At 46.0% G+C, this 23,924-nt stretch overlaps 1 protein-coding gene across 4 annotated transcripts in view; it reads left to right on the forward strand.

Moving 5' to 3' along the window:
* Nucleotides 1-23,924, forward strand: part of LOC146785218 (uncharacterized) — a 1,495,909-nt gene that overhangs the window by 58,489 nt on the left and 1,413,496 nt on the right. For all 4 annotated transcript variants that reach the window (XM_085634134.1, XM_085634135.1, XM_085634133.1 and 1 more), the window contains exons 2-3: nucleotides 1,566-1,664; nucleotides 9,481-9,579. In XM_085634134.1, the coding sequence (XP_085490260.1) occupies nucleotides 1,566-1,664; nucleotides 9,481-9,579 (198 nt within the window). The remainder of the gene's footprint in view (nucleotides 1-1,565; nucleotides 1,665-9,480; nucleotides 9,580-23,924) is intronic.

Below are 23,924 nucleotides of genomic sequence, written 5' to 3' on the forward strand. Positions count from 1 at the left end.
TGCTGTTTTTATTGTTTATAGGGATGATTGTTGTGATTTATATGTACTTTTATGGATGTTTTTAATATATCCGAATAAAGATCATTTGACTTGACTTGACTTGGCCATAGCTCTTGATCCCTTAGGACATAATCAATTCTGCTGTGGATGGGACACCATGAAAATGTGTGAGTGCACGTTAGATCTGATGGAAGCCCCACATTGCATGTACAAAAACCATGATTTAATGGTAGTATGAAGAGTTGCATTGCTGCCACTGGCCAAGAGGAAAGAGAATTAATCTCAAAAGGAGGAATGCCTCTGGCATTTCCTTTCAAGCTAAAGACAGATGATAAGCCATCCAGTGTCTCAAAGGTGACATTGAACTCACCATCGATAACCAACGGACATCGAACATCTCTCGAGGACAACAGGCATGCCAATTGATGTTCTGTGGGAGATTCCTTATAGCGAGAAGATGACCGATTATAAACATTGTATAAGTCAACCTGGGTTCCTTTGCAGCTTCTTAAAGGGAGACCCACAATATAGTTGCTACCTGTTGCTAATGCTTTAACAGTTAGGCCCATGGAATTCTTAACCCATACAATAAGGTCACCAGAAGGGCATCCAGCTTTGGATGGAATGGCTTTTGTGCTAAAAAATAATAAATGACCGCAACTCGGGATCCATGGTTTTCCCCTTCAGCGCTGCGATATTCCACAACAACAGTAATGTTGTGGATTCTTCAACTAGAGTTACTACAATGGACTTGCAAAGAATATCTGATGACAACTACCCTGCTATTGAGGTGATCGCAGGTAAGAGAATGGGCATGAAAATGGGCACAAGGGAGATTATGTATATTGAAGTGGGGATACTCTCTCTGGGTCTCCCCCCCCCCATTACCTGCGTTGGCCCTGTTTAATCCTTGGAGTGGCTCTGAAAGAACAGGCGCCACTTTGGAAACAGGTGACATGGAGGCTCTTTTACCCATAACGTCAGTTGTTGCTTTCTAGTTCAGTGGCTGGAACCTATTTCTAACTAGAAAAGGAGCTGCTATACTGCCTTGTAAAAAGGTTCCACCTAGGGGAACTCCACTATCTGGGTGAATGTTGGGGATGTAGAAGGACCACAATGGGGCAATATCAATACATGCCTCAGCGCCCACCCAGCACACTTTGGAACCACTCTAAATTAGACGTTCTGCCAATATTGGATTTTTATAGTTCACAACCACACAATCACCACTTTTATTCTTGTGTGACTATCTCAACCAGTCAACTCTCCTAACAGATAGTTTGTCAGTGAATTAATTTGTCCTAAAATCAGTGTTACGGGACAGCCAATGATGTTATTTAACACATCATCAGTGATATAAGATGTAAGATCATAAGAAATGCATGACAGGGCGCACGTTATACTTAATTACTAAACTAGAACTGGGGAAATTCAGTGGTTGTACAATATCACCTTAACCCTTGATTTTTACTGTGAGAAACATAGATATATACCAATGGAGAAATATGCAAAACATTTGCTTAACAGTTTAAGTGTTTAATGACTCTTCGTTTCTCTTTTCACAGTGATGCACAAAATGATGAACACATCTTCTAAAGATGGCACATCTGTGGACAAAGCATTTTCTGCTGACAATAGTATCACACAATTTCCAGACCAATCAAGTAAGTTTCAGTAACCAACTAAGCAGTGATGCAATGATGAAAACATGAATTAAAACAAGAAAGTATCCATTTTGTGTCACACACTCTCACTGTCAACACCATGTACTAGTATATGCTTTATATTCCTAAAGGACATTCATGCACTACGCTATCTTGACACTGAACGCTGTTTAATGTAAAAATGTCTAGTTTATTTATATATAATCAAACCTTTACATAACTCTCATAGTTAAAACATTGTGTATACAATATTTCATTGATATAATACAATATTATTCTAAAACATGTTTTTAAAACCAATATTCATACTATGTGCAAAATATGATCACCAAAGTATCTCGATATTGCATAACACAGGTTTCTTATTAAAAAAAGGAATTGCTCTGATCTATATAGTCAAAGAACTAATAATGACCGTATATTTGTGGAAATGTGCCTTTTTAGGGGCACACTGGTGCAGGGGTCACCCTTATCTATGTCCGCGAATCCTTAGACCAACAAAATAGAGATTGGCACTGAAGCTGGAATTCAAATAACAAGTTTATTAATCACTCATGAGTGGGATTACGTCTACTCAGCACTCTTGAGTGCTGTCTGAGGTAGTACATGGAATACAGAGGCCATGGGCCTTTTATACAAACTTTGTTGCAGAGTAAGCATGGAGACTCAAATAGAAGGTACAGGCCTACACAGAAATAGTTATCGACAAACATGGGCAGATGAATATCACTTAGTCAGCAAAGTGGGAGGGGAAGCAGAATTGCTTACAGTTGCAAGACACAGTTGACGGTTATGTCTTTAGTCAGGTGCATTCTTGCATCTACAGGCCTTTTCTCAGCACATATACATTGCTTGAGCTTAGACTAGAAGAAGTTAACTAAAGCTGATGACGCAAGCAGAATAGAAAAGCAGGCAACAGTGAAGACGGAAGAATCACAAGGCTAACAAAATCGATGCCACATCCAAGATGGCTTCAGCTCATCCTAACGGTAATTATTGTCAATTTCCACATATTCACAGAGAATACAAATTTCATCACAAGTTGTCAACCCAGCGACTCAGTGGTATTATCAATCAAACAATCAGGGGTTTGTAGAGCCCTCTACTCACTCAAGGTGCTGAGGGGTGGGTGTGAGCAGCTCCATTGGGATTTTCGAAGAGCCAGGTCTTGAGGTTTTTTTTTAAATGGTGCAGTGTCGGACTTCGCCGAAGGTGAAGGGGAGATCGTTCCAGGTCTTGGCTGTGAGTTAGGAGAAGGACCTTCCACACTCTCTGGTCCTGTAGAAGCGTGGGACGGTGGCTAGGGAGAGGTCGGGTGAGCGGAGGTTTCTCATGGGGGCCATGGAAGGAGAGGCGGTTGTGAGATATTGAGGTCCATGTTGTGCAGGGCCTTGTAGGTGTGCGTAATCAGCTTGAAAGTTATTCTTCTTTCGATGGGCCAGAGGAGGCTGCAGAGGTGTTGGGTGATGTGATTGTGCCATGGAATAGCAAGGCTTAGTCTTGCTGCAGCGTTCTGGACGGTCTGGAGTTTGCAGAGGAGTTTTTTGTTGATTGTTGATTCTAGCGTAAAAGGCATTGCTGTAGTCCAGTCTGCTGGTAACGAGTGTGTGAGTGACCGTTTTCCTGGAGTCATGGGGGGATCCACTTGAATGTCTTATGTAGAATGTGGAGGGTGTTGAAGCATGCAGAGGAGACGGCGTTGATCTGGCAATTCATAGTGAACGTTGAGTCCAGTATGATTCCACGATTACGTTCATGGGCCGACAGGGTGGGTGGGTTTCCGAGGTCAGGGAGCCACCAGGTGTCATCCCATGCGGAGGTGGTGAAGCCGAGGATGAGGACTTTTGTTTTCTCCGAGTTGAGTGCCAGGCAGGTGTTCTTCATCCAGGTTGCAACAGCTTTCATCTCTTCTTGGAAGTTGTGCCTGATGATGTCGGGTTCCTTGATAAGGGAGAGGATGAGCTGGGTGCTATCGGCATAGGAGACGATGTTGAGCCCGTGGTTTCTGATGATGGTTGCGAGGGGGTCATGTAGACTTTGAAGAGGGTAGGGCTGAGGGAGGATCCTTGGGGTACTCCGCATCCGATCTCTGTCGGTTCTGAGAGGAAGGGCGGGATCTTATTCTCTGTGTTCTGCCTGTGAAGAATGAGCATAACCAGTCTAGGGCCTTTCCTTGGATGCCGACATCGTGGAGTCTGGTGGCTGGCTGGTGTGTGGTGGGAAACGGTGTTGAAGGCTGCGGATAGGTCCAGGAGGATGAGTGCTTCTGTTTGGCCCTGGTCAAGGAGATTGGGGATGTCATCTGTGGTGGCCAGGAGGGCGGTCTCTGTGCTCTCGTTGCTGCAGAATCCGGAATAAGAGGTTTCTAGGATGTTGTTGGCTTGGATAAAGTGTACTAGCTGGGTGTTGATGGCCTTTTCGGTGACCTTGGCTGCAAAAGGAATCAGTAAGATGGGCCTGAAGTTCTTGAAGTCCGTCAGGTCTGCAGACGGTTTCTTCAGTAGGGGTTGACTTCAGCACGCTTCCAGTTGTCGGGGAATGTGGCGGTCTCAAGGGAGCAGTTGATGGTTCAATGTAGCTCAGGTGCGATTGCTGCGGTGGCCCTGTGGAAGATGTGCGGCGGGCAGGGGTCAGAAGGTGCTCCGGAGTGGATGCTCTTCATGGTCTTTAGGGTGTCTTCTATCGTGAGTGGGGACAAGGTAAGTAGGGTCGGTTGGGTGGCGTCACTGGGGGTAGGAGTTGGGGCGGTGCAGAGGTCTTGGTCATCAAACTTGTCATAGAGCGTCTTGATCTTGAGGTGAACGCAGGAGCTGAGTCTCTTGCAGAGGTCTTGGGAGGGAGGGATGTCCGTTGTTTTGCTGTTGGGTTTGGCAAATTCATGTATGATGGCGAAGAGTTTCTTGGAGTTGTGGGCATTAGAGAGGATTCTGTCTTGGAGGAAGTTCTTTTTTGTGGATTTGATGAGTTGGTAGTGTGTTGTGGTGGCTGTTTTGTAGGCGGAGCGTGCTTCCGGAGTTTTGCTGTTTCTCCACGTCTTTTTCAGTCATCGTCAGGAGCGCTTGGATTCCTGGAGTGTACTGGTGAACCATTTTGCTTTCTTGTTGTGTTGTCTAGTGGTGTACTGGAGGGGGGCGAGTGTGTTGGTGCAGTTGTTGATCTGTTAGTTGAGGTTTCTTGCTACGTTGTTGGCATCTGTGGTAGTTGGGAGTCGAGAGCAGGTGAGGGCAGATGTGAGGTGTTCTTCAGAGACTTTGTTCCAGATTCTGCTTGAGAGGCAGCATGCATGCTTGTGTGTGGTGGGTTTACTAAAGGAGAAATGGATACAGTGGTGGTCAGTCTAGAGCAGTTCAGTGGTGTGGCTGAAGAAGATTCTGTGCAAAAGGAAAGAGAAAAGGGCAAAAGAAAGAGAAGAGGGCAAAAGAAAAGACGCAAAGAAACGAGTAAAGAGGCAAAAGAAAGAGACAAGGGCAAAAGAAAAAAGGCAAAGAAAAGAGGCAAAAGAAAGAGAAAAGGGCAAAAGAAAAGAGAGAAAAGAGGCAAGACAGAACAGAGGACACAGACGGAATAGCAGAAGAGCAGGGTGCTCTTCCACTAGCCCACCAGGGATGAGGTACAGACAGGAGCCTGCGGGTGGAGGAGGGCCTCGAACATCTACCTGTAGGAGCTCAGGTTCAAGGGCAGACCCTCAACGGTGGAGCTGTGCGGGGGGGCAGTACGGTTACACTGACCAGGAAGGTCAGAGGTCAACTCAGGTTGAAGGTGTAAGAAAATTCTCCTCCCAACGGCCTCCCTTCGAATGTCAAATCTTCCCCCGACCCTCTGTGCCACGATAAGTTAGGTTGAGGGTAGGAGAGCGAGGCAAAGCCCATGCACTTGCCATAATAGAAAGGGCCATGGGGAAAAATTGGCCCGTATGGGTAGAACTCGCGAACTTTAGCGATATTCTGACTACGATGTAACTGACTGATCTGACGGTCCGGGCTCACATGCTACGCTGTTATGGTTCTAATGTAGATATTGTCAGGATGGAATGTGTGAGTAGAAGGTAGAAAATGGGTGCATGGAGTGGAGCGCTTGGTGAGGGGAGCGACAGTTAACTGAGGAAAGAGCTCGTAGGATCCTCAGGACATAATATTTGAAAAAATATGTATATCTAAAAAAATAAAGAGCAATTTTCAATTGTATGGTCAGATAACCACATAAAGACATGTTTACATAAACAGGCCTATTGTATTTCCAATCTGTCTAATGCTCCTATTAAATGACTAACGCAATTACAAACTTACTCTTCTATGGTTCCCATTTCACCCACTTACATATATACTTTTCACTGACGGCTGTTGATAACTACTACTTACGCAAAATGTCTTCTTGTTTATTGCCAAAGAATCTGAGCTGCTATTTACTACCCTGCCACATGGGCCATTATTCTTCCTGTAATCCTCGTTTTCTATATTGTTGAGATTCTGGAGATTATTCACTTTTAATATATACCCTCCTTGAACCCATTTTCTATTCATTTTTTCAATTTCATGTACATAACGTAAAACCAAAGGACTTATCTTATACCTCTTTCCCTTCACTGTGATTCTTACTCACATTATGTGGGAATCGTTTTGGTTTTATATCTACAAAGAAACATCACTGTATTACCTAAATCCTCTTTTTAATATCTAATAATTCATAACATATGGAGAGTTAACAACATAAACTTACCCCAGGTATGGTACTAATCTTTTAGTATTACAAATATTTTTAGCGGGATATCACACTCCCTCTCTTTACTGCCCTCTTTTCATCAGGTGCCTGTAGAGAGAAAAACCAGCACGATTCCCACATAATGTGAGTAAGAATCACAGTGAAGGGAAAGCGGTATAAGACAAGTCCTTTGGTTTAAAAGCATGTACATAAATTAAAAAAATAAATAGAAAACAGGTTCAAGAAGGGTATTTCACCTCCAGCCCACGGATGAAACAAAACTCCTGAAATTTATTCAGAAGATTTTGGAGCCCAGATGAAGTATGGGAAAGCAGAAGTGTGTCGTCTGCAAATAGGAGCGCTGAGGTGGAGCAACCAACTAGTTTGAGGGATTCGTTTATGCACTCGCCAAAAAAAGAAATCACACCATTTATGTATAGTGGAAAAAGCGTGCGCTCCAGTACACACACCTCCCTTACTCCACACTGCACTGGTCCACTGTACTGACTCTAGAGCAGAAACCCACCTGGAAATGTGTCAAGATGCCTGCCTCATCCACCCAGACCTGTATTCTAGACAGGATCTGACAGCAAAAGATCTTCTGCAAATTATTTAAAAGACTAATGAGCTGGTAGTTGTTTGGGGAACCTCTATCACCATTTTTAAAAATTGAAATGATCTCAGCAATATTTCAGGATTCTGGGATCTGTCTGCCTGCCAGTATATCATTTGATAGTTTGTTGATGTAAGGGCCCCACCTGAGGTTCTGGCAGAAACAGGTCCCCTGGAATTCTGTCAGGACCTGGAGTCTTTCCAGAGGGCATGTCCGCAATTCCTCTAAGGGTTTGATTGAGAGACAACTGCAGCGGAGGTGGGGGGATCTGGGGGTCTGACAGACAGTTTCCTGTTCCCAGGGTTGGTGTTCAGAGGTGTACAAGCCTTTGTTTGGAAGAGCATAAATGTTTGAAAAGTGATCAACCCATTGTTGGAGTTGTATTCACAATTGTAATGTCCTAATAGAACACGGGCAGCCATGAGAATATGTATGGCAGAACGTCTGCGAATCGTTTTACTGAATGCCTCAACTAGGGCTTGCCAATTCGCATCCACCCAATTTTGTTTAGTGCTAGAGGTCAGATGTTTGTAATTTGATCAGGCTACCTGGACTGCCTCATAATCTACCCTTTTGACAGCCTCAATTATTGTGCACTCTGCCTGAAGGCACTCTTTATTATACCGAAACGGAGGCTGCCCGTGTGTAAAAATATTTTACTCTCTTCAGCCTTAGACTTTAGAGCACTTATCAGGGTGGGATGGTAATCTAATAGCAACCCTTCCCCTGAATGATCAATGAGAGGATAAAGTATCTCAATGAATGCTTTGTAAATCCCAACAAGGAAGGTCATGTCCAGGGTGTCAGACTTCTGACCCAAAAGGTTGAAATTCCAGGAGGAGCCACCCAGTTTAAGCCCAGGGTGTTATGCTGACTATCGGTGTGAGGGAATGCTTCAAAATCAACTGCTAGATGCCATAGCTCTTGATCCCGTAGGACATATTCAATTCTGCTGTGGATGGGACACCATGAAAATGTGTGAGTGCACGTTAGATCTGATGGAAGCCCCACATTGCATGTACAAATACCATGATTTGATGGTAGTATGAAGAGTTGCATTGCTGCCACTGGCCAAGAGGAAAGGGAATTAATCTCAAAAGGAGGAATGCCTCTGGCCTTTCCTTTCAAGCTAAAGACAGATGATAAGCCATCCAGTGGCTCAAAGGTGACATTGAAGTCACCATCGATAACCAACGGACATCGAACATCTCTCGAGGACAACAGGCATGCCTATTGATGTAGCATGAGAGATTCCTTATTGCGAGAAGATGACCGATTATAAACATTGTATAAGTCAACCTGGGTTCCTTTGCAGCTTCTTAAAGAGAGACCCAGAATATAGTTGCTACCTGTTGCTAATGCTTTAACAGTTAGGCCCATGGAATTCTTAACCCATACAATAAGGCCACCAGAAGGCGTCCAGCTTTAGGCGGAATGGCTTCTGTGCTATAGTTACAATACCCTGACCTAAAACAATTTACCCGTGCCCATGTTTCCTGCATTATAGGTATGTCATGGATATCAATAAATGACCGCCACTCGGGATCCATGGTTTTCCCTTTGAGTGCTGCGATATTCCACAACAACAGTAATGTTGTGGATTCTTCAACTAGAGTTACTACAATGGACTTGGCAGGAATATCTGATGACAACTACCCTGCTATTGAGGTGATCGCAGGTAAGAGAATGGGCATGAAAATGGGCACAAGGGAGATGCGAAACAGCGGTGGTGCCAGTGGATGAATATTCAGACAATGAAAATTCCGTCTCCATGGAAATTATGTATATTGAAGTGGGGATACTCTCTCTGGGTCTCTCCCCCCCTTTACTTGCGTTGGCCCTGTTTAATCCTTGGAGTGGCTCTGAAAGAACAGGCGCCACTTTGGAAACGGGTGACATTGAGGCTCTTGTACCCATAACGTCAGTTGTTGCTTTCTAGTTCAGTGGCTGGAACCTATTTCTAACTAGAAAAGGAGCTACTATCCTGCCTTGTAAAAAAGTTCCACCTAGGGGAACTCCACTATCTGGTTGAATGTTGGGGATGTAGAAGGACCACAATGGGGCAATATCAATACATGCCTCAGCGCCCACCCAGCACAATTTGGAACCACTCTTAATTAGACGTTCTGCCAATATTGTTTTTTATAGTTCACTACCACACAATCACCACTTTTATTCTTGTGTGACTTTCTCAACCAGTCAACTCTCCTAACAGATAGTATGTCAGTGAATTGATTTGTCCTAAAATCGGTGTTATGGGACAGCCAATGATGTTATTTAATACATCATCAGTGATATAAGATGTGAGATCATAAGAAATGCATGACAGGGTGCACGTTATAGTTAATTATTAAACTAGAACTGGGGAAATTCAAAGGTTGTACAATATCACCTTAACCCTTGATTTTTACTGTGAGAAACATAGATATATACCAATGGAGAAATATGCAAAACATTTGCTTAACAGTTTAAGTGTTTAATGACTCTTCGTTTCTCTTTTCTCAGTGATGCACAAAATGATGGACACATCTTCTAAAGATGGCACGTCTGTGGACAAAGCATTTTCTGCTGACAATAGTATCACACAATTTCCAGGCCAATCAAGTAAGTTTCAGTTACCAACTAAGCAGTGATGCAATGATGAAAACATGAATTAAAACAAGAAAGTATCCCTTTTGTGTCACACACTCTCACTGTCAACACCATGTACTAGTATATGTCCTAAAGGACATTCATGCACTACACTATCTTGACACTGAACGCTGTTTAATGTAAAAATGTCTAGTTTATTCATATATAATCAAACGTTTACATAACTCTCATAGTTAAAACATTGTGTATACAATATTTCATTGATATAATACAATATTATTCTAAAACATGTTTTTAAAACCAATATTCATAATATGTGTAAAATATCATCGCCAAAGTATATCGATATTGCATAACACAGGTTTCTTATTAAATAAAGGAATTGCTCTGATCTATATAGTCAAAGAACTAATAATGACCGTATATTTGTGGAAATGTGCCTTTTTAGGGGCTCACTGGTGCAGGGGTCACCCTTATCTATGTCCACGGGTCCTTAGACCAACAAAATAGAGATTACACTGAAGCTGGAATTCAAATAAAAAGTTTATTAATCACTCATGAGTGGGGCTACGTCTACACAGCACTCTCGAATGCTGTCTGAGGTAGTACATGGAATACAGAGGCCTTGGGCCTTTTACACAAACTTTGTTGCAGAGTAAGCATGGAGACTCAAATAGAAGGTACAGGCCTACAGAGAAATAGTTATCGACAAACATGGGCAGATGAATATCACTTAGTCAGCAAAGTGGGAGGGGAAACAGAACTGTTTACAGTTGCAAGACACAGTTGACAGTTATGTCTTTAGTCAGGTGCATTCTTGCTGCTACAGGCCTTTTCTCAGCACATATACATTGCTTGAGCTTAGAATAGAAGGAGTTAACTAAAGCTGATGATGCAAGCAGAATAGAAAAGCAGGCAACAGTGAAGACGGAAGAATCACAAGGCTAACAAAATCAATGCCACAACCAAGATGGCTTCAGCTCATCCTAACGGTAATTATTGTCGATTTCCACATATTCACAGAGAATACAAATTTCATCACAAGTTGTCAACCCAGCGACTCGGTGGTATTAAGTTGGTTCACCCCACCTTCTTCAATCACTCAATCAAACAATCAGGGGTGTGTAGAGCCCACTACTCACAAAAGGTGCTGAGGGGTGGGTGTGACCAGCTCCATTGGGACAATTCAAAGAGCCAGGTCTGGAGTTTTTTGTTTTTAAATGGTGCAGTGTCAGACTTTGCCGAAGGTGAAGGGGAGATCGTTCCAGGTCTTGGCTGCGCGTTAGGAGAAGGACCTTTCACACTCTCTGGTCCTGTAGAAGCGTGGGACGGTGGCTAGGGAGAGGTCGGCTGAGCGGAGGTTTCTCATGGGGGCCATGGAAGGAGAGGCGGTTGTGAGATATTGAGGTCCGATGTTGTGGAGGGCCTTGTAGGTGTGCGTAATCAGCTTGAAAGTTATTCTTCTTTCGATGGGCCAGAGGAGGATGCAGAGGTGTTGGGTGATGTGATTGTGCCGTGAGATAGCAAGGCTTAGTCTAGCTGCAGCGTTCTGGACGGTCCGGTGTTTGCAGAGGAGTTTTTTGTTGATTGTTGATTCCAGAGTAAAAGGCATTGCTGTAGTCCAGTCTGCTGGTAACGAGTGTGTGAGTGACCGTTTTCCTGGAGTCATGGGGGGATCCGCTTGAATGTCTTACGTAGAATGCAGAGGGTGTTGAAGCATGCAGAGGAGACGGCGTTGATCTGGCAATTCATAGTGAGCGTTGAGTCCAGTATGATACCGCAATTACGTGCATGGGCCGTCAGTGTGGGTGGGTTTCCGAGGTCAGGGAGCCACCAGGTGTCGTCCCATGCGGAGGTGGTGGAGCCGAGGATGAGGACTTTTGTTTTCTCCGAGTTGAGTGTCAGGCAGCTGTTCTTCATCCAGGTTGCAACAGCTTTCATCCCTTCTTGGAAGTTGTGCCTGATGATGTCGGGTTCTTTGATAAGGGAGAGGATGAGCTGGGTGCTATCGGCATAAGAGACGATGTTGAGCCCGTGGTTTCTGATGATGGTTGCGAGGGGGGCCATGTAGACTTTGAAGAGGGTAGGGCTGAGGGCGGATCCTTGGGGTACTCCGCATTCGATCTCTGTCGGTTCTGAGAGTCTTAGTCTTTGTGTTCTGCCTGTGAAGAATGAGCGTAACCAGTCTAGGGCCTTTCCTTGGATGCCGACATTGTGGAGTCTGGTGGCTGGTGTGCGGTGGGAAATGGTGTTGAAGGCTGCGGATAGGTCCAGGAGGATGAGTGCTGCCCTGGTCGAGGAGATTGGGGATGTCATCTGTGGTGGCCAGGAGGGCGGTCTCTGTGCTCTCGTTGCTGCAGAATCCGGAATAAGAGGTTTCTAGGATGTTGTTGGCTTGGATGAAGTGTACTTGCTGGGTATTGATGGCCTTTTCGGTGACCTTGGCTGCGAAAGGAATCAGTAAGATGGGAATGAAGTTCTTGAAGTCCGTCAGGTCTGCGGACGGTTTCTTCTGTAGGGGTTGACTTCAGCACGCTTCCAGTTGTCGGGGAATGTGGCGGTCTCAAGGGAGCAGTTGATGGTTCAATGTAGCTCGGGTGCGATGGCTGCTGTGGCCCTGTGGAAGATGTGCGGCGGGCAGTGGTCAGAAGGTGCTCTGGAGTGGATGCTCTTCATGGTCTTTAGGGTGTCTTCTGTCGTGAGTGGGGCCAAGGTAAGTAGGGTCGGTTGGGTGGTGTCGCTGGGGGTAGGGTTTGGGGCGGTGCAGAGGTCTTGGTCATCAAACTTGTCATAGAGCGTCTTGATCTTGAGGTGAAAGAAGGAGCTGAGTCTCTTGCAGAGGTCTTGGGAGGCAGGGACGTCCGTCGTTTTGCTGTTGGGTTTGGCAAATTCTTGTATGATGGCGAAGAGTTTCTTGGAGTTGTGGGCATTGGAGAGGATTCTGTCTTGGAGGAAGTTCTTTTTTGTGGATTTGATGAGTTGGTAGTGTGCCGTGGTGGCTGTTTTGTAGGTGGAGCGTGCTTCTGGAGTTTTGCTGTTTCTCCAAGTCTTTTTTAGTCATCGGCAGGAGTGCTTGGATTCCTGGAGTGCACTGGTGAACCAGTTTGCTTTCTTGTTGTGTCGTCTAGTGGTGTACTTCAGAGAGTTTGTTCCAGATTCTGCTTGAGAGGCAGCATGCATGCTGTGTGTGGTGGGTTTATTAAAGGAGAAATGGATACAGTGGTGGTCAGTCTAGAGCAGTTCAGTGGTGTGGCTGAAGAAGGTGCTGTGCAAAAGGAAAGAGAAAAGGGCAAAAGAAAGAGGAGAGGGCAAAAGAAAAGACGCAAAGAAACGAGTAAAGAGGCAAAAGAAAGAGACAAGGGCAAAAGAAAAAAAGGCAAAGAAAAGAGGCAAAAGAAAGAGAAAAGGGCAAAAGAAAAGAGAAAGAGAAAAGAGGCAAGACAGAACAAAGGACACAGACGGAATAGCAGAAGAGCAGGGTGCTCTTCCACTAGACCACCAGGGATGAGGTACAGACAGGAGCCTGCGGGTGGAGGAGGGCCTCGAACATCTACCTGTAAGGAGCTCGGGCTCAAGGGCAGACCCTCAACGGTGGAGCTACGCGGGGGGGAGTATTGTTACACTGACCAGGAAGGTCAGAGGTCAACTTAGGTTGAAGGTGTAAGAAAATTCTCCTGCCAACGGCCTCCCTTCGAATATCAAATCATCCCCCGACCCTCTGTGCCACGATAAGTTAGGTTGAGGGTAGGAGAGCCAGGCAAAGCCCATGCACTTGCCATAATAGAAAGGGCCATGGGGAAAAATTGGCCCGTATGGGTAGAACTCGCGACCTTTAGCGATATTCTAACTACGATGTAACTAACTGATCTGATGGTCCAGGCTCATATGCTACGCTGTTATGGTTCTATTGTACATATTGTCAGGATGGAATGTGTGAGTAGAAGGTAGAAAATGGGTGCATGGAATAGAGCGCGTGGTGAGGGGAGTGACGGTTAACTGAGGAAAGAGCTCGTAGGATCCTCAGGACATAATATTTGAAAAAATATGTATATCTAAAAAAAGTAAAGAGCAATTTTCAGTTGTATGGTCAGATAACCACATAAAGACATGTTTACATAAATAGGCCTATTGTACTTCCAATCTGTCTAATGCTCCTATTTAATGACCAACGCAATTACAAACTTACTCTTCTATGGTTCCCATTTCACCCACTTACATATATACTTTTTACTGACAGCTGTTGATAACTACTTATTCACAAAATGTCTTCTTTTTTATTACCAAAGAATCTGGGCTACTATTTACTACCCTACCACATGGGCCATTATTATGCCTGTAAGCCTCGTTTTCTATATTGTTGAGATTCTGGAGATTATTCACTTTTAATATATACCCTCCTTGAACCCATGTTCTATTCATTTTTTCAATTTCATGTGCATACCCTAAAACCAAAGGACTTATCTTATACCTCTTTCCCTTCACTGTGATTCTTACTCACATTATGTGGGAATCGTTTTGGTTTTATATCTACAAAGAAACATCACTGTAGTTCCTAAATCTTCTTTTTAATATCTAATAATTCATAATATATGGAGAGTTAACAACATAAACTTACCCCAGGTATGGTACTAATCTTTTAGTATTACAATATATGTTTATTTAATAACAATCCCAATTATTTTTAGCGGGATATCACACTCCCTCTCTTTTCTGCCCGCTTTTCTTCAGGTGCCTGTAGAGAGAAAAACCAGCATGATTCCCACATAACGTGAGTAAGAATCACAGTGAAGGGAAAGCGGTATAAGACAACTCCTTTGGTTTAAGGCATGTACATGAATTAAAAAAATAAATAGAAAACAGGTTCAAGAAGGGTATTTATTAAAAGTGAATAAACCCCAGAATCTCGACAATGAGAGTTTGTGACACTAAAGGGATCCTTTCTTGTTTTAATTGGTATTTGACCCTGTCAGTTATAGTTAGAAGGGTAGCTCTCCAATATTTATGGAATTATAAAAATCCTGCCATTACTAACAACTCTAGAAATATTTGGCGGCCAAATGTAATGTCATCTCCTCAGGTTATATCTGAAATATTTAAAATGTTGATACCCGTTTTGGAGCTATTTAATTCAACTAATTACTCTTATTCAAGCATTTCTGATGTTAATGTAAGTTTTTTCGTCCATCTAATTAAATCCTTTTCTAAAGAATTCAAAAAGTCATCCATTCCATAAAATGCATGCATAAATTAATGCTTACTGTAGAGTTGTTATGAATTCTTTGATCCAGGCAATCACGAAAGACGAAAATTCTAAAATATTTAAAGCTAGGACTGTCTATAAATCTATTTATAAACTCTCAAAAAGAAATTGGGAATTTAAAATCTGGAGTGATTTGCTAAAGGCAGCTCAGTCACATAATTATAGGACCTTCTGGCATATTGTGGATGGAAGAACGAAAAGCTGAAGCCAGAGGTCGATATTCAGGCACGAGTGAAGTTATATTTTTCCGAGTTATATAAGACTCCTCTAATAGACTTGCAAAATCCTGTTAAGTGTTCCCTTGAAATTGCCCTGTTAAACCTTAAAGGTATTACTCGGGTTCATTTCCCCATGATTGACACCCTAAATGCTAATAGCACCCAAAGATCAGGTAAGGCACCTGGGTTAGACAAAATACCTGATGAATTGTTCCGCTCCGAACCCTTCATATGGATACCTTATATTAACACACTTTCAAATTAGACAGGGAAAGGTGGAACTATTTTACAATCATGCAGAGATGCAGAGATTATGCAAGTACATAAAAAGGGCTCACAAGATTGATCAATAGCATCTAAGAGATATTCTGCAAACAGATACTTGATAATTATTAACATGGATCGAAGTAAATCAGTCTTTCCCACTCTCCGACAAACTTCTGAGTAAAAATTAGCACCGTAGACCATGTTTTTCACTTTCTCTTAATTAAGTGGAAGGCCATTGATTTAAGTAACTTCCTCTTATTGATCTTATATTAACAAACTCTCTATTGCGATAGGGAAGGTGGGACTATTCTGGAATCATGGAGGGGTGCAGAGATTATTCCAATACATAAAAAGGGGTCACTTAGCCTTCAGAAGAATTATTGGCCAATAAGATTGAGCGATAAAATCCAAAAGATATTCTGCAAAATAAATACTTTTTTTTTTTTTTTTATCTTTTTATTTGATTTTCACCATCACTTTTTTCCAATCATCATTACAAAGCAACATCGTACAATATTATACAAAAATTTTCTCAGGCTCCAACAACCTGACGAGTAGCTTTATCTTCTTCAGCAAAACTGCGGCGAGGCTACCAGAAAGTTCAATAAATCTTCTATGTTCAAAAATACAACCCCCAATCAATAAAACATATGCAATTCTCTGTTTTTTTTTTTCCCCTCCTTTTTAATCAAAACAAAACCAAATATTCTAATCAAAAATTATGGGTGGGGTCGCTCCAACCTGGCCTTCCAATCGATAACTGGGGCCCAAATACGTTTACCCAGTTTCTTAGCCTTCCACCCTTTCTTCTCGTAAAGGGCTTTTTCCAAACTATAAATAGCTAAGAGCCGTGATACCCATTGTTAAAAGGTAGGAGGATTAGGATCCTTCCAAGCTGCTGCAACACAGATCCTAACAACCGCCATAGCTAAGAATAAAAACTCATAATGGGCTACTTGGACACCAACCCTGCCTACGCCTAAAACCAACAGTTCATTGGTTAAACTGATTTGGATCCTCAAGGTTTGTCTCATAAACTGCTCAATTGCCCTTTTTAACGGATCCAACCTTGGGCAGGAGGCAAACATATGTACCGTGTCGGCCTCCGTGCAGCTACAGCGCAGACAGCAAATACCCATTGTCCCTCCCCCACTGAGCTATTCTTGCGGGGGTATAATAAAGTTCAAAAATGGTTTTAAAGTACTGAGCTTGTAGATTAGCTACCTTCAATACCATGCATCCTAACTTAAGAGAGACTATAAGCTCGCTCCCTTCGATACCGAGCTTCCCCCGCCACTTCTCAGAGTATTTATCCAAATCATCGTTTTGATATTGGCTAAGCTCTTTATAAATCTGGGTTATAGAGCACCCCTTGGGATTTTGCATTTATCCATAACTGTGTCTCTGTTAAAGGATCTTGTTCCCCCACTTTTCTTTACAAGAGCCGAACGAATCTGTAAGAATTTAAAGAATTCCCTACGATCCAAATTAAACTGTGTTTGAGCTCTTTCGAATGTGATTATACCATCAGGATCTATAATGTCGCCAACTGTTTTAACACCCAGCCCATCCCACCGCCTCATTACACTATCATGAAAGACCTCGGATAAGGTTGGATTCCCAAATAAAGTAGTGTAGTGGTTCAGTCTTCCCAATCCCAGCTTTTTCCTGACAGAGGTCCAGACTGATATTGCTGCTCTTAAAGTCTTAAATTTAACTTTTTTGTAATAGCTGCCAACTACGCACTTCACCGTCTATAAGTAGGTCGTATACATCCGGTACTGCCGGATCTTCCCTCCACCTATCAATAACAATGCCTCCCAGCAGCCCACGCAAATATTGTAATACCGCGGCCCAGTAATATACTTTTAAATCAGGCACTGCCCAACCTCCTTTCTCCCTGGGAAGGGTCATGAATTTAAGTGCCCTTCTCATCTTCCCTTGTGCCCAGATAAACCTGTTTATCATTCTTTCCATTTCTTTGAACCAGGAGTTGTCAAACTTCAGGGGTATCGTTCTAAACCAATATAAAACTTTTGGAAGAAATATCATTTTGATAATATTACATCTTCCCACAATTGAGAAGTGTAAATTATTCAGCCTATCAAGATCCCTTCTTGACTTCTGGATCACAGGTGCCAAATTCATTTCAACAACTTTTGTTAGGTCTGACGTAATAACAACCCCTAAATAGGTAGCCGACTCGGTCACTCGTGAGTCTTCCATATTAATCCTTGCGTTAACATCAATTTGCGTCTTTCCCTGGTTAAGTCTGTAGCCCGAAACTACCCCGAAACACTCTGCCTCATGTTCTATTTCACCTAGCGCTACAGAAGGGTTAGCAGTCGTAATTGCAAGGTCGTCAGCATACCCCAAGATCTTCGTCTCAAATCCGTTAAGCCTTATTGGGGAAATACCTTTATTTAGCTCTATTCTCCGAATAAAGGGATCAATATAAAAGGCAAAGAGGAGGGGCGAACACGGACACCCCTGCCTGGTTCCTCGCCTAATCTCTATTGAATCACTCTGTCCTCCCATTAGGCGAAGTCAAATCTTAGGATTCTTATACAGCGCCTGTATAGCCCTTATACATCCCTTGCCAATATTTACACTCTCCAGTACCGACCAGAGAAAGCCCCACGAGACCCTATCAAACGCCTTCTCCGCATCAAGCAGTATAAGCGCCATAGGGTCTCGTGTGGCTGATGTACCATCAAACAGGGCGCAAACTCTCCTTATGTGCTCCGCGGTCCCCCTCCCACGGATAAAGCCATGCTGGCGGGGCGAGATCACCTTCCCTATAATTATGCTAAGACGGTTTGCTAAAATTTTAGAATACATTTTTGTATCACTATTCATTAGGCTAATAGGCCTATAAGATCCTGGCTTATTTGTGGGTTTACCTTTCTTTAAAAAAATAATCATGCTCGCTTCTCCCCAAGATTGCGGAGGAGTTTGTCCATTCTGTACCTGGCACATTAAACAACATAGAGCTTCCCTCAAAACTACAAAGAAAGTTTTATAAAATTCTATAGGAATAAGATCAGGGCCTACCGCGTTGCCCGACGGTAAATCTTTAATAGCTCCCTGGATTTCCTCATCCGTAAAGCTAACATCCATGGCTATAGAATCTCCTGTAGAAAACGTTCCAATAGGGGCTAACTCTAGGTAATCCCTTATATCTTTAGGATCCCTGGCAGTATCCGCACTATATAAATTTTGATAAAAGCCATAAAATACTTTACAGATCGCCGTAGGGGTAGTAGCAACAGTCCCCTCAGATGTTTTAATTTCAATGATATCTCCCCTAGTAGCTATCTGTCTGGTCCTCACTGCAAGGATGTGACCAACTTGCTCGCTAAACTCATGGTGGGTTTGTTTCCAAGCTAAATATTTTCCAGCTGCTTTAGCGGCCATAATATCCCCTAAGGTAGCTTTAGCTAGTGACAATTTCTGTGTAATCTCTTCAATATGAAGATTAGAGCCAATTGCACTAACTAATTCTTCTTCTAAGTCTGCAATATGTCCTTCGATGGCCTCCCTCTCCAATTTTTAAATCTTATTCCTTTTCAAAGAGTCGCTCATGGTTTCCCCTCTAATGCCTGCCTTGAGAGTGTCCCAAACTACCCCAAGGCTGGCACTCCCCTTGTTAATCTCAAGAAATTCTTTAAGCCAGTTATTCACATAATCAATGTATTTCACATCCTGCAATAAAGCACGCTCAAACGTCCAGCTTGCTGTTCGTATAATCATCCCGGAATACTGAATCTCTAAGATTAGGGGGTTATGATCTGATATCAATCGTGGTAATTTTTTAATTTTACAAAGGCAGAGAATAGAAGAGGAAACTAGAAAATAGTCTAAACAAGCAACAGCCCTATGAGGAGCTGAATAATACGTACTGCCCGTTCCCAAGGGGTTTGACTGCTCCCAAACATCTATAAGCCCGTTCTGTAGTAGGGGATCTCTGTGTATAGTCATAATCTAGTGAATAGTCCCGCCCATGTGCGGGGACCCCGGAGCAATAAAAAATAATCTCTTAAGGTGTCAAATCATGCAGACCTGCATCCACCTTTAAGAGAGAATTTAATTTAAAGACAGATAATGCAGCCTATACCCACAGGCTACACTGTCCAGTACTTCAACTAGAATTCCACCAACATCCACAAACAGCACTGCCTGTCCAGCTTTTCTCCACAAGGGAACAAACACCCTGCCTCTCCCAGCAAAAGCCTCTGGAATGATAGAGAGGAAGGAATGGACAGACAAGCCCCATAGGCTGCCATTATGTGGCTCAGAACAGGATACTGTGCCTTTAAGAAAACTTTCCAGAACTTTCCCAGTATCCCAGAATGCACAGCAGGTCCCTTTTACTTTCAGTTCTTTTTTCCGGCTCCTGCTAGCAGGACCCTGGAGCATTGAGCTCTCCCTTTTCAAGGGTTTATTGGTTACTTTTCAAGTAATAGTAGTTAGTAAAGTCCTTTCCTTCTGGTGTTGTCAGCATGCCTGGCTTATTTGACAAGTGTCCTGATTGTGAAAGGAAAAAGGCTAAGTCAGACCCACACAGGGTGTGCATCGTCTGCCTTCCCCAGTCCCACGTGCCGGAGGAGTGTGAGATTTGCCGCTCTTTTTCAGCCAGGACCCTGAGAGAGAGGATGAAAATCAGGCTCCAGGTCCTGGAGGACAGAAGACTGAAGGCACGAGGTGGGTCTGGAGGGGCTGATTCTGCCCATGCTGAGGCCTCTGGGGGGCTCCCCAGGGGCAGGAAGACCAGCAAGCGTCCCCACTCCCCGTCGAGGGCGTCGACGGCGGCGTCGAGGGGGATGACTACAGTCTGTTCACCATCTTCCCAGGGCTCTGGGGAGAAGCGGCGTCGACGATCGACGTCGAAGGAGTTGAACAGACCGCCGTCGACGACATGGCATCATCTGCGACGACGCCGTCGACGTCGCCATCAAGCCATCGGCGTCAGGATCGGACCCGGCGTCGGCGCTCGCCGTCGAGGGGAGGTCGCCGATCGCCGTCCGCGAAGAGAAGAAGGTCACCGTCGAGGGGCTCCTCGACGTCGCGAGCCAGCCGACACCCGGCGTCGAGGCGGCGATCGCCGTCGACGTCGAGGAGATCGACGTCACGGAGGACGACGTCACGGAGATCGACATCACGGAGGAGATCAACGTCGCGAAGATCGCCATCGAGGACATCGCCGTCGAGGAGATCGACGTCGAGGAGATCGACGTCGAGGAGATCGAAGTCGAGGAAGTCGACGTCGAGGAGGTCGACGTCGAGGAGGTCATCGTCGAGACGGCGCAGGGGGAGCCCTCATGCCAGGAGTAAGAGAGGAACGGAGTCGCCGGGATTGGTGTACTCCGTGGTGTATACACCTCCTCCTCCTCCGCCTCTGCCAACACCGCCTCCACCACCGACTCCTCCTCCTCCATCACCACCACCACCGCCAACACCACCACCGCCTCCACCGCTGCCGCCGGTGTCACCGCCTCCACCGCCCCCACCGCCGCCTATACCACCTCGCACGCTGTTGGGGCCACCTGCGGTTCCGCCACGGTCGGTCTCCCTGCCCAGGTATCCGACTCCACCGCAGGGGACGCCAAGGCCGCGACACCCACGGTCGCTGGGCCCGGCTAGACTGGCGGACAGGCCAAAGCCGAGGAGGTCGCGCTCCCGCTCCTTCAGGAGGAGAAGGTCGCGGAGTCGTGGACGGTCGTCGTCGTCGACATCGGGACGACGTAATAGGAGGCACAGGTCCAGGTCGCGCACAAGGTCTTCGGCCAGGGATTTCTCACCGACGCTGTCGGACTCACCGGGGACTAGGGTGTCTCCGGTGGATGATCTGGTCTCCTTCCAGGAGGTGCTGCTGCAGGGGGCAGCCAAGTTGGGCATCACGGTGACGGTAACGACACCCACGACGTCCGTGATATTCGAGACTCTACACAAAAAACACCTGTCTCGCCCCCTGCTACCTCTAGTGCCGGGACTGGTGGAACCCGCGTTGGAGTTGTTCCTCACCCCCGCGGTGACGAAACACGCTCCCTCACGGCTCATGAAAAAGTATCGGGCCCCGGACTCGGACCCTGCTTTTTTACGGATGGACCCGAAGCCGGACTCTGTCATCGTGACGGCAGCGAGGAAACAGCATGCGACTGCAGCTTCCTCGATGGTCCCGCCTGACAAGGAAAGCCGCTGGCTGGACTCGGCGGGCAGGAATGTGTGTGGGACCGCGTCTACCACCATGAAGGCGGCAAGTGCGGTGGCGCTGTTGGGACGTTACGACCGGCCCTGTGGGAGTCCCTCCAACAGTATGCGGACCTGCTGCCCCGGGACAGGAAGGAGGACTTCCTGGAAACGGTGCGAGAGGGCATGCTGGTTTCGAACCAGGTCATTAGTGCGGCAGCGGATGTCTCCTTGTTGGCGGCGCACGCTTACTGTCATGGTGTCCATCAAAGGCGTCACTCTTGGTTGCGCCTGACGTCGCTCAAGCCAGAGGCTCAGCACAGAGTAGCCAATCTGCCCTTCTCAGGGGAAACCCTGTTTGGAAAACATGCGGATGATGAGATGGCCCGCATGAAGGCGGAGGCGGAGACCCTGACGGCTGTCGGGTTGGAGAAAGCCGAGAAGAAGCGCCCGTTCCAGAGGCGGTTCGGGTCTACGGGCAGAGGGCGTGGGCAGGGTTCGGGACAGCAGCAGCACCAACAGCAGCAGTTCCGGAAGCCCTTCCAGAAATGCCAGAGGGGTAGAGGAGGCCAGCAGGCTGCTACCACTACCAAGGGCCCGGCCGGGTCTCGGCCCTGAGCGACTACTTCCCCCTCTACCATTACCCACTCCAGTGGGGGGAAGCATTCAATTTTTTCCGGCAGAGTGGAGAAAAATTACTCAGGACAAGTGGGTGCTGAATATTGTTTGCAATGGATACAGTCTTCGGTTTATCAGCCCGCCTCCAGCGATTCCGCCGGTAAGCTCTCAGTTTCAGCTGCGAGAGCTCCAGGCGGAGGCAGACATCTTGTTGAGAAAAAAGGCGGTAGAAGAGGTACCTCTGTCTCAAAGGGGAAGAGGTCTGTACTCTCGGTTCTTCCTCGTTCGCAAGAAGGACAAGAACGAGTTCAGGCCCATTCTGGATTTGCGACAGGCAAACAAATGGATTCGCAGAGAGAAGTTTCGCATGCTATCGTTGCATCAGATTTACCCTCAGCTGCAACGGGGAGACTGGCTCTGTGCCATAGATCTACAGGATGCGTACTTCCATGTGTCCATCGCACGGAAGCACAGGAAGTTCCTGCGATTCCAAGTCGGCGCCAATCACTATCAATACACAGTACTGCCATTCGGGCTAAAGTCTGCGCCCAGGACCTTCTCGAAGTGCATGGCGGTGGTGGCGGCACACCTGCGGAGGAACAAGGTGTTTGTCTACCCGTATCTGGACGATTGGCTGATCAAGGCCTCATCCTTCTCGGAAGCGCAAGAACACTTCCGGTGGACGTGCGCTCTCTTGCACAAGCTGGGGTTACACGTCAACATGTCCAAATCGGTCCCGACTCTGGTCCAGTGCATACAGTACCTGGGAGCCTCCATCGATACGCGGTCAGCAAGCGTGTCTCCTTCGGAGGAGAGACGGTTATCACTCCTTCGGAAGGCTCAGGACCTCAGGACTGCTCCATCGACGACAGTGAGGAAGGTGTCTTCGCTGCTGGGATCGATGGCCTCCTGTATCTTCCTCACGCCTCACGCGCGGCTGCACATGAGACCACTGCAGGAGTGCTTGGAGGATCAGTAGGATCAGAAGACAGGTTCTTGGGACGACAAGATACGGCTGTCTCTACATGCTCTTCAGTCTCTGAAGTGGTGGTGTTCGGCGGAAAACCTCCTCAGGGGGGTTCCCTTCCACAAGGACATTCCCACGAAGAGTGTTGTGACGGATCCGTCTCTCCAAGGCTGGGGAGCGCATTCCGGGGACTTGCAGATTCAAGGAAAGTGGTCCCCATTGGAGTCGACGTACCACATCAATTTCCTGGAACTCAGAGCTGTCTTCCTGGCACTGAAGGCCTTCCTTCCGTCCTTCCAGACCAACTCGCTGCTGATACAGACGGACAATACAACCACTATGTATTACCTCAGCAAGCAGGGGGGGTCGAGATCGCGCACTCTGTCGCAGGAGGTGCAGGCGATCTGGCACTGGCTTCTGGCCCGAGGACTGACGATTACGGCCACGCATCTGCCAGGGGTACAGAATGCTCAGGCGGACGCACTGAGCAGGCTGATTCAGGAAAACCACGAATGGGTCATAAACGACGAAGTACTAGGAGAAGTCTTCGCAAGGTGGGGGACTCCAGACGTAGATCTGTTCGCCACCGCCGAAAACAGCAAATGCCGAGACTTCGCATCCAGGTACTACCAGCGGGGGACGCTGGGGAATGCGTTATGGATCGATTGGTCGAACAGCTTTCTCTACGCTTTTCCACCCATTCCCCTGATTCCGGCAGTGCTCATCAAGCTGTCCCAGTCCAGGGCGCGGATGATCCTGATCGCCCCGGAATGGCCCAGACAGTGGTGGTTCACGGACCTACTTCACCGGTCTCTCCTTCCTCACATACGGTTACCGT

This window comes from Triturus cristatus, chromosome 11 (assembly GCF_964204655.1).
Source record: "Triturus cristatus chromosome 11, aTriCri1.1, whole genome shotgun sequence".
Lineage (NCBI taxonomy): Eukaryota > Metazoa > Chordata > Amphibia > Caudata > Salamandridae > Triturus > Triturus cristatus.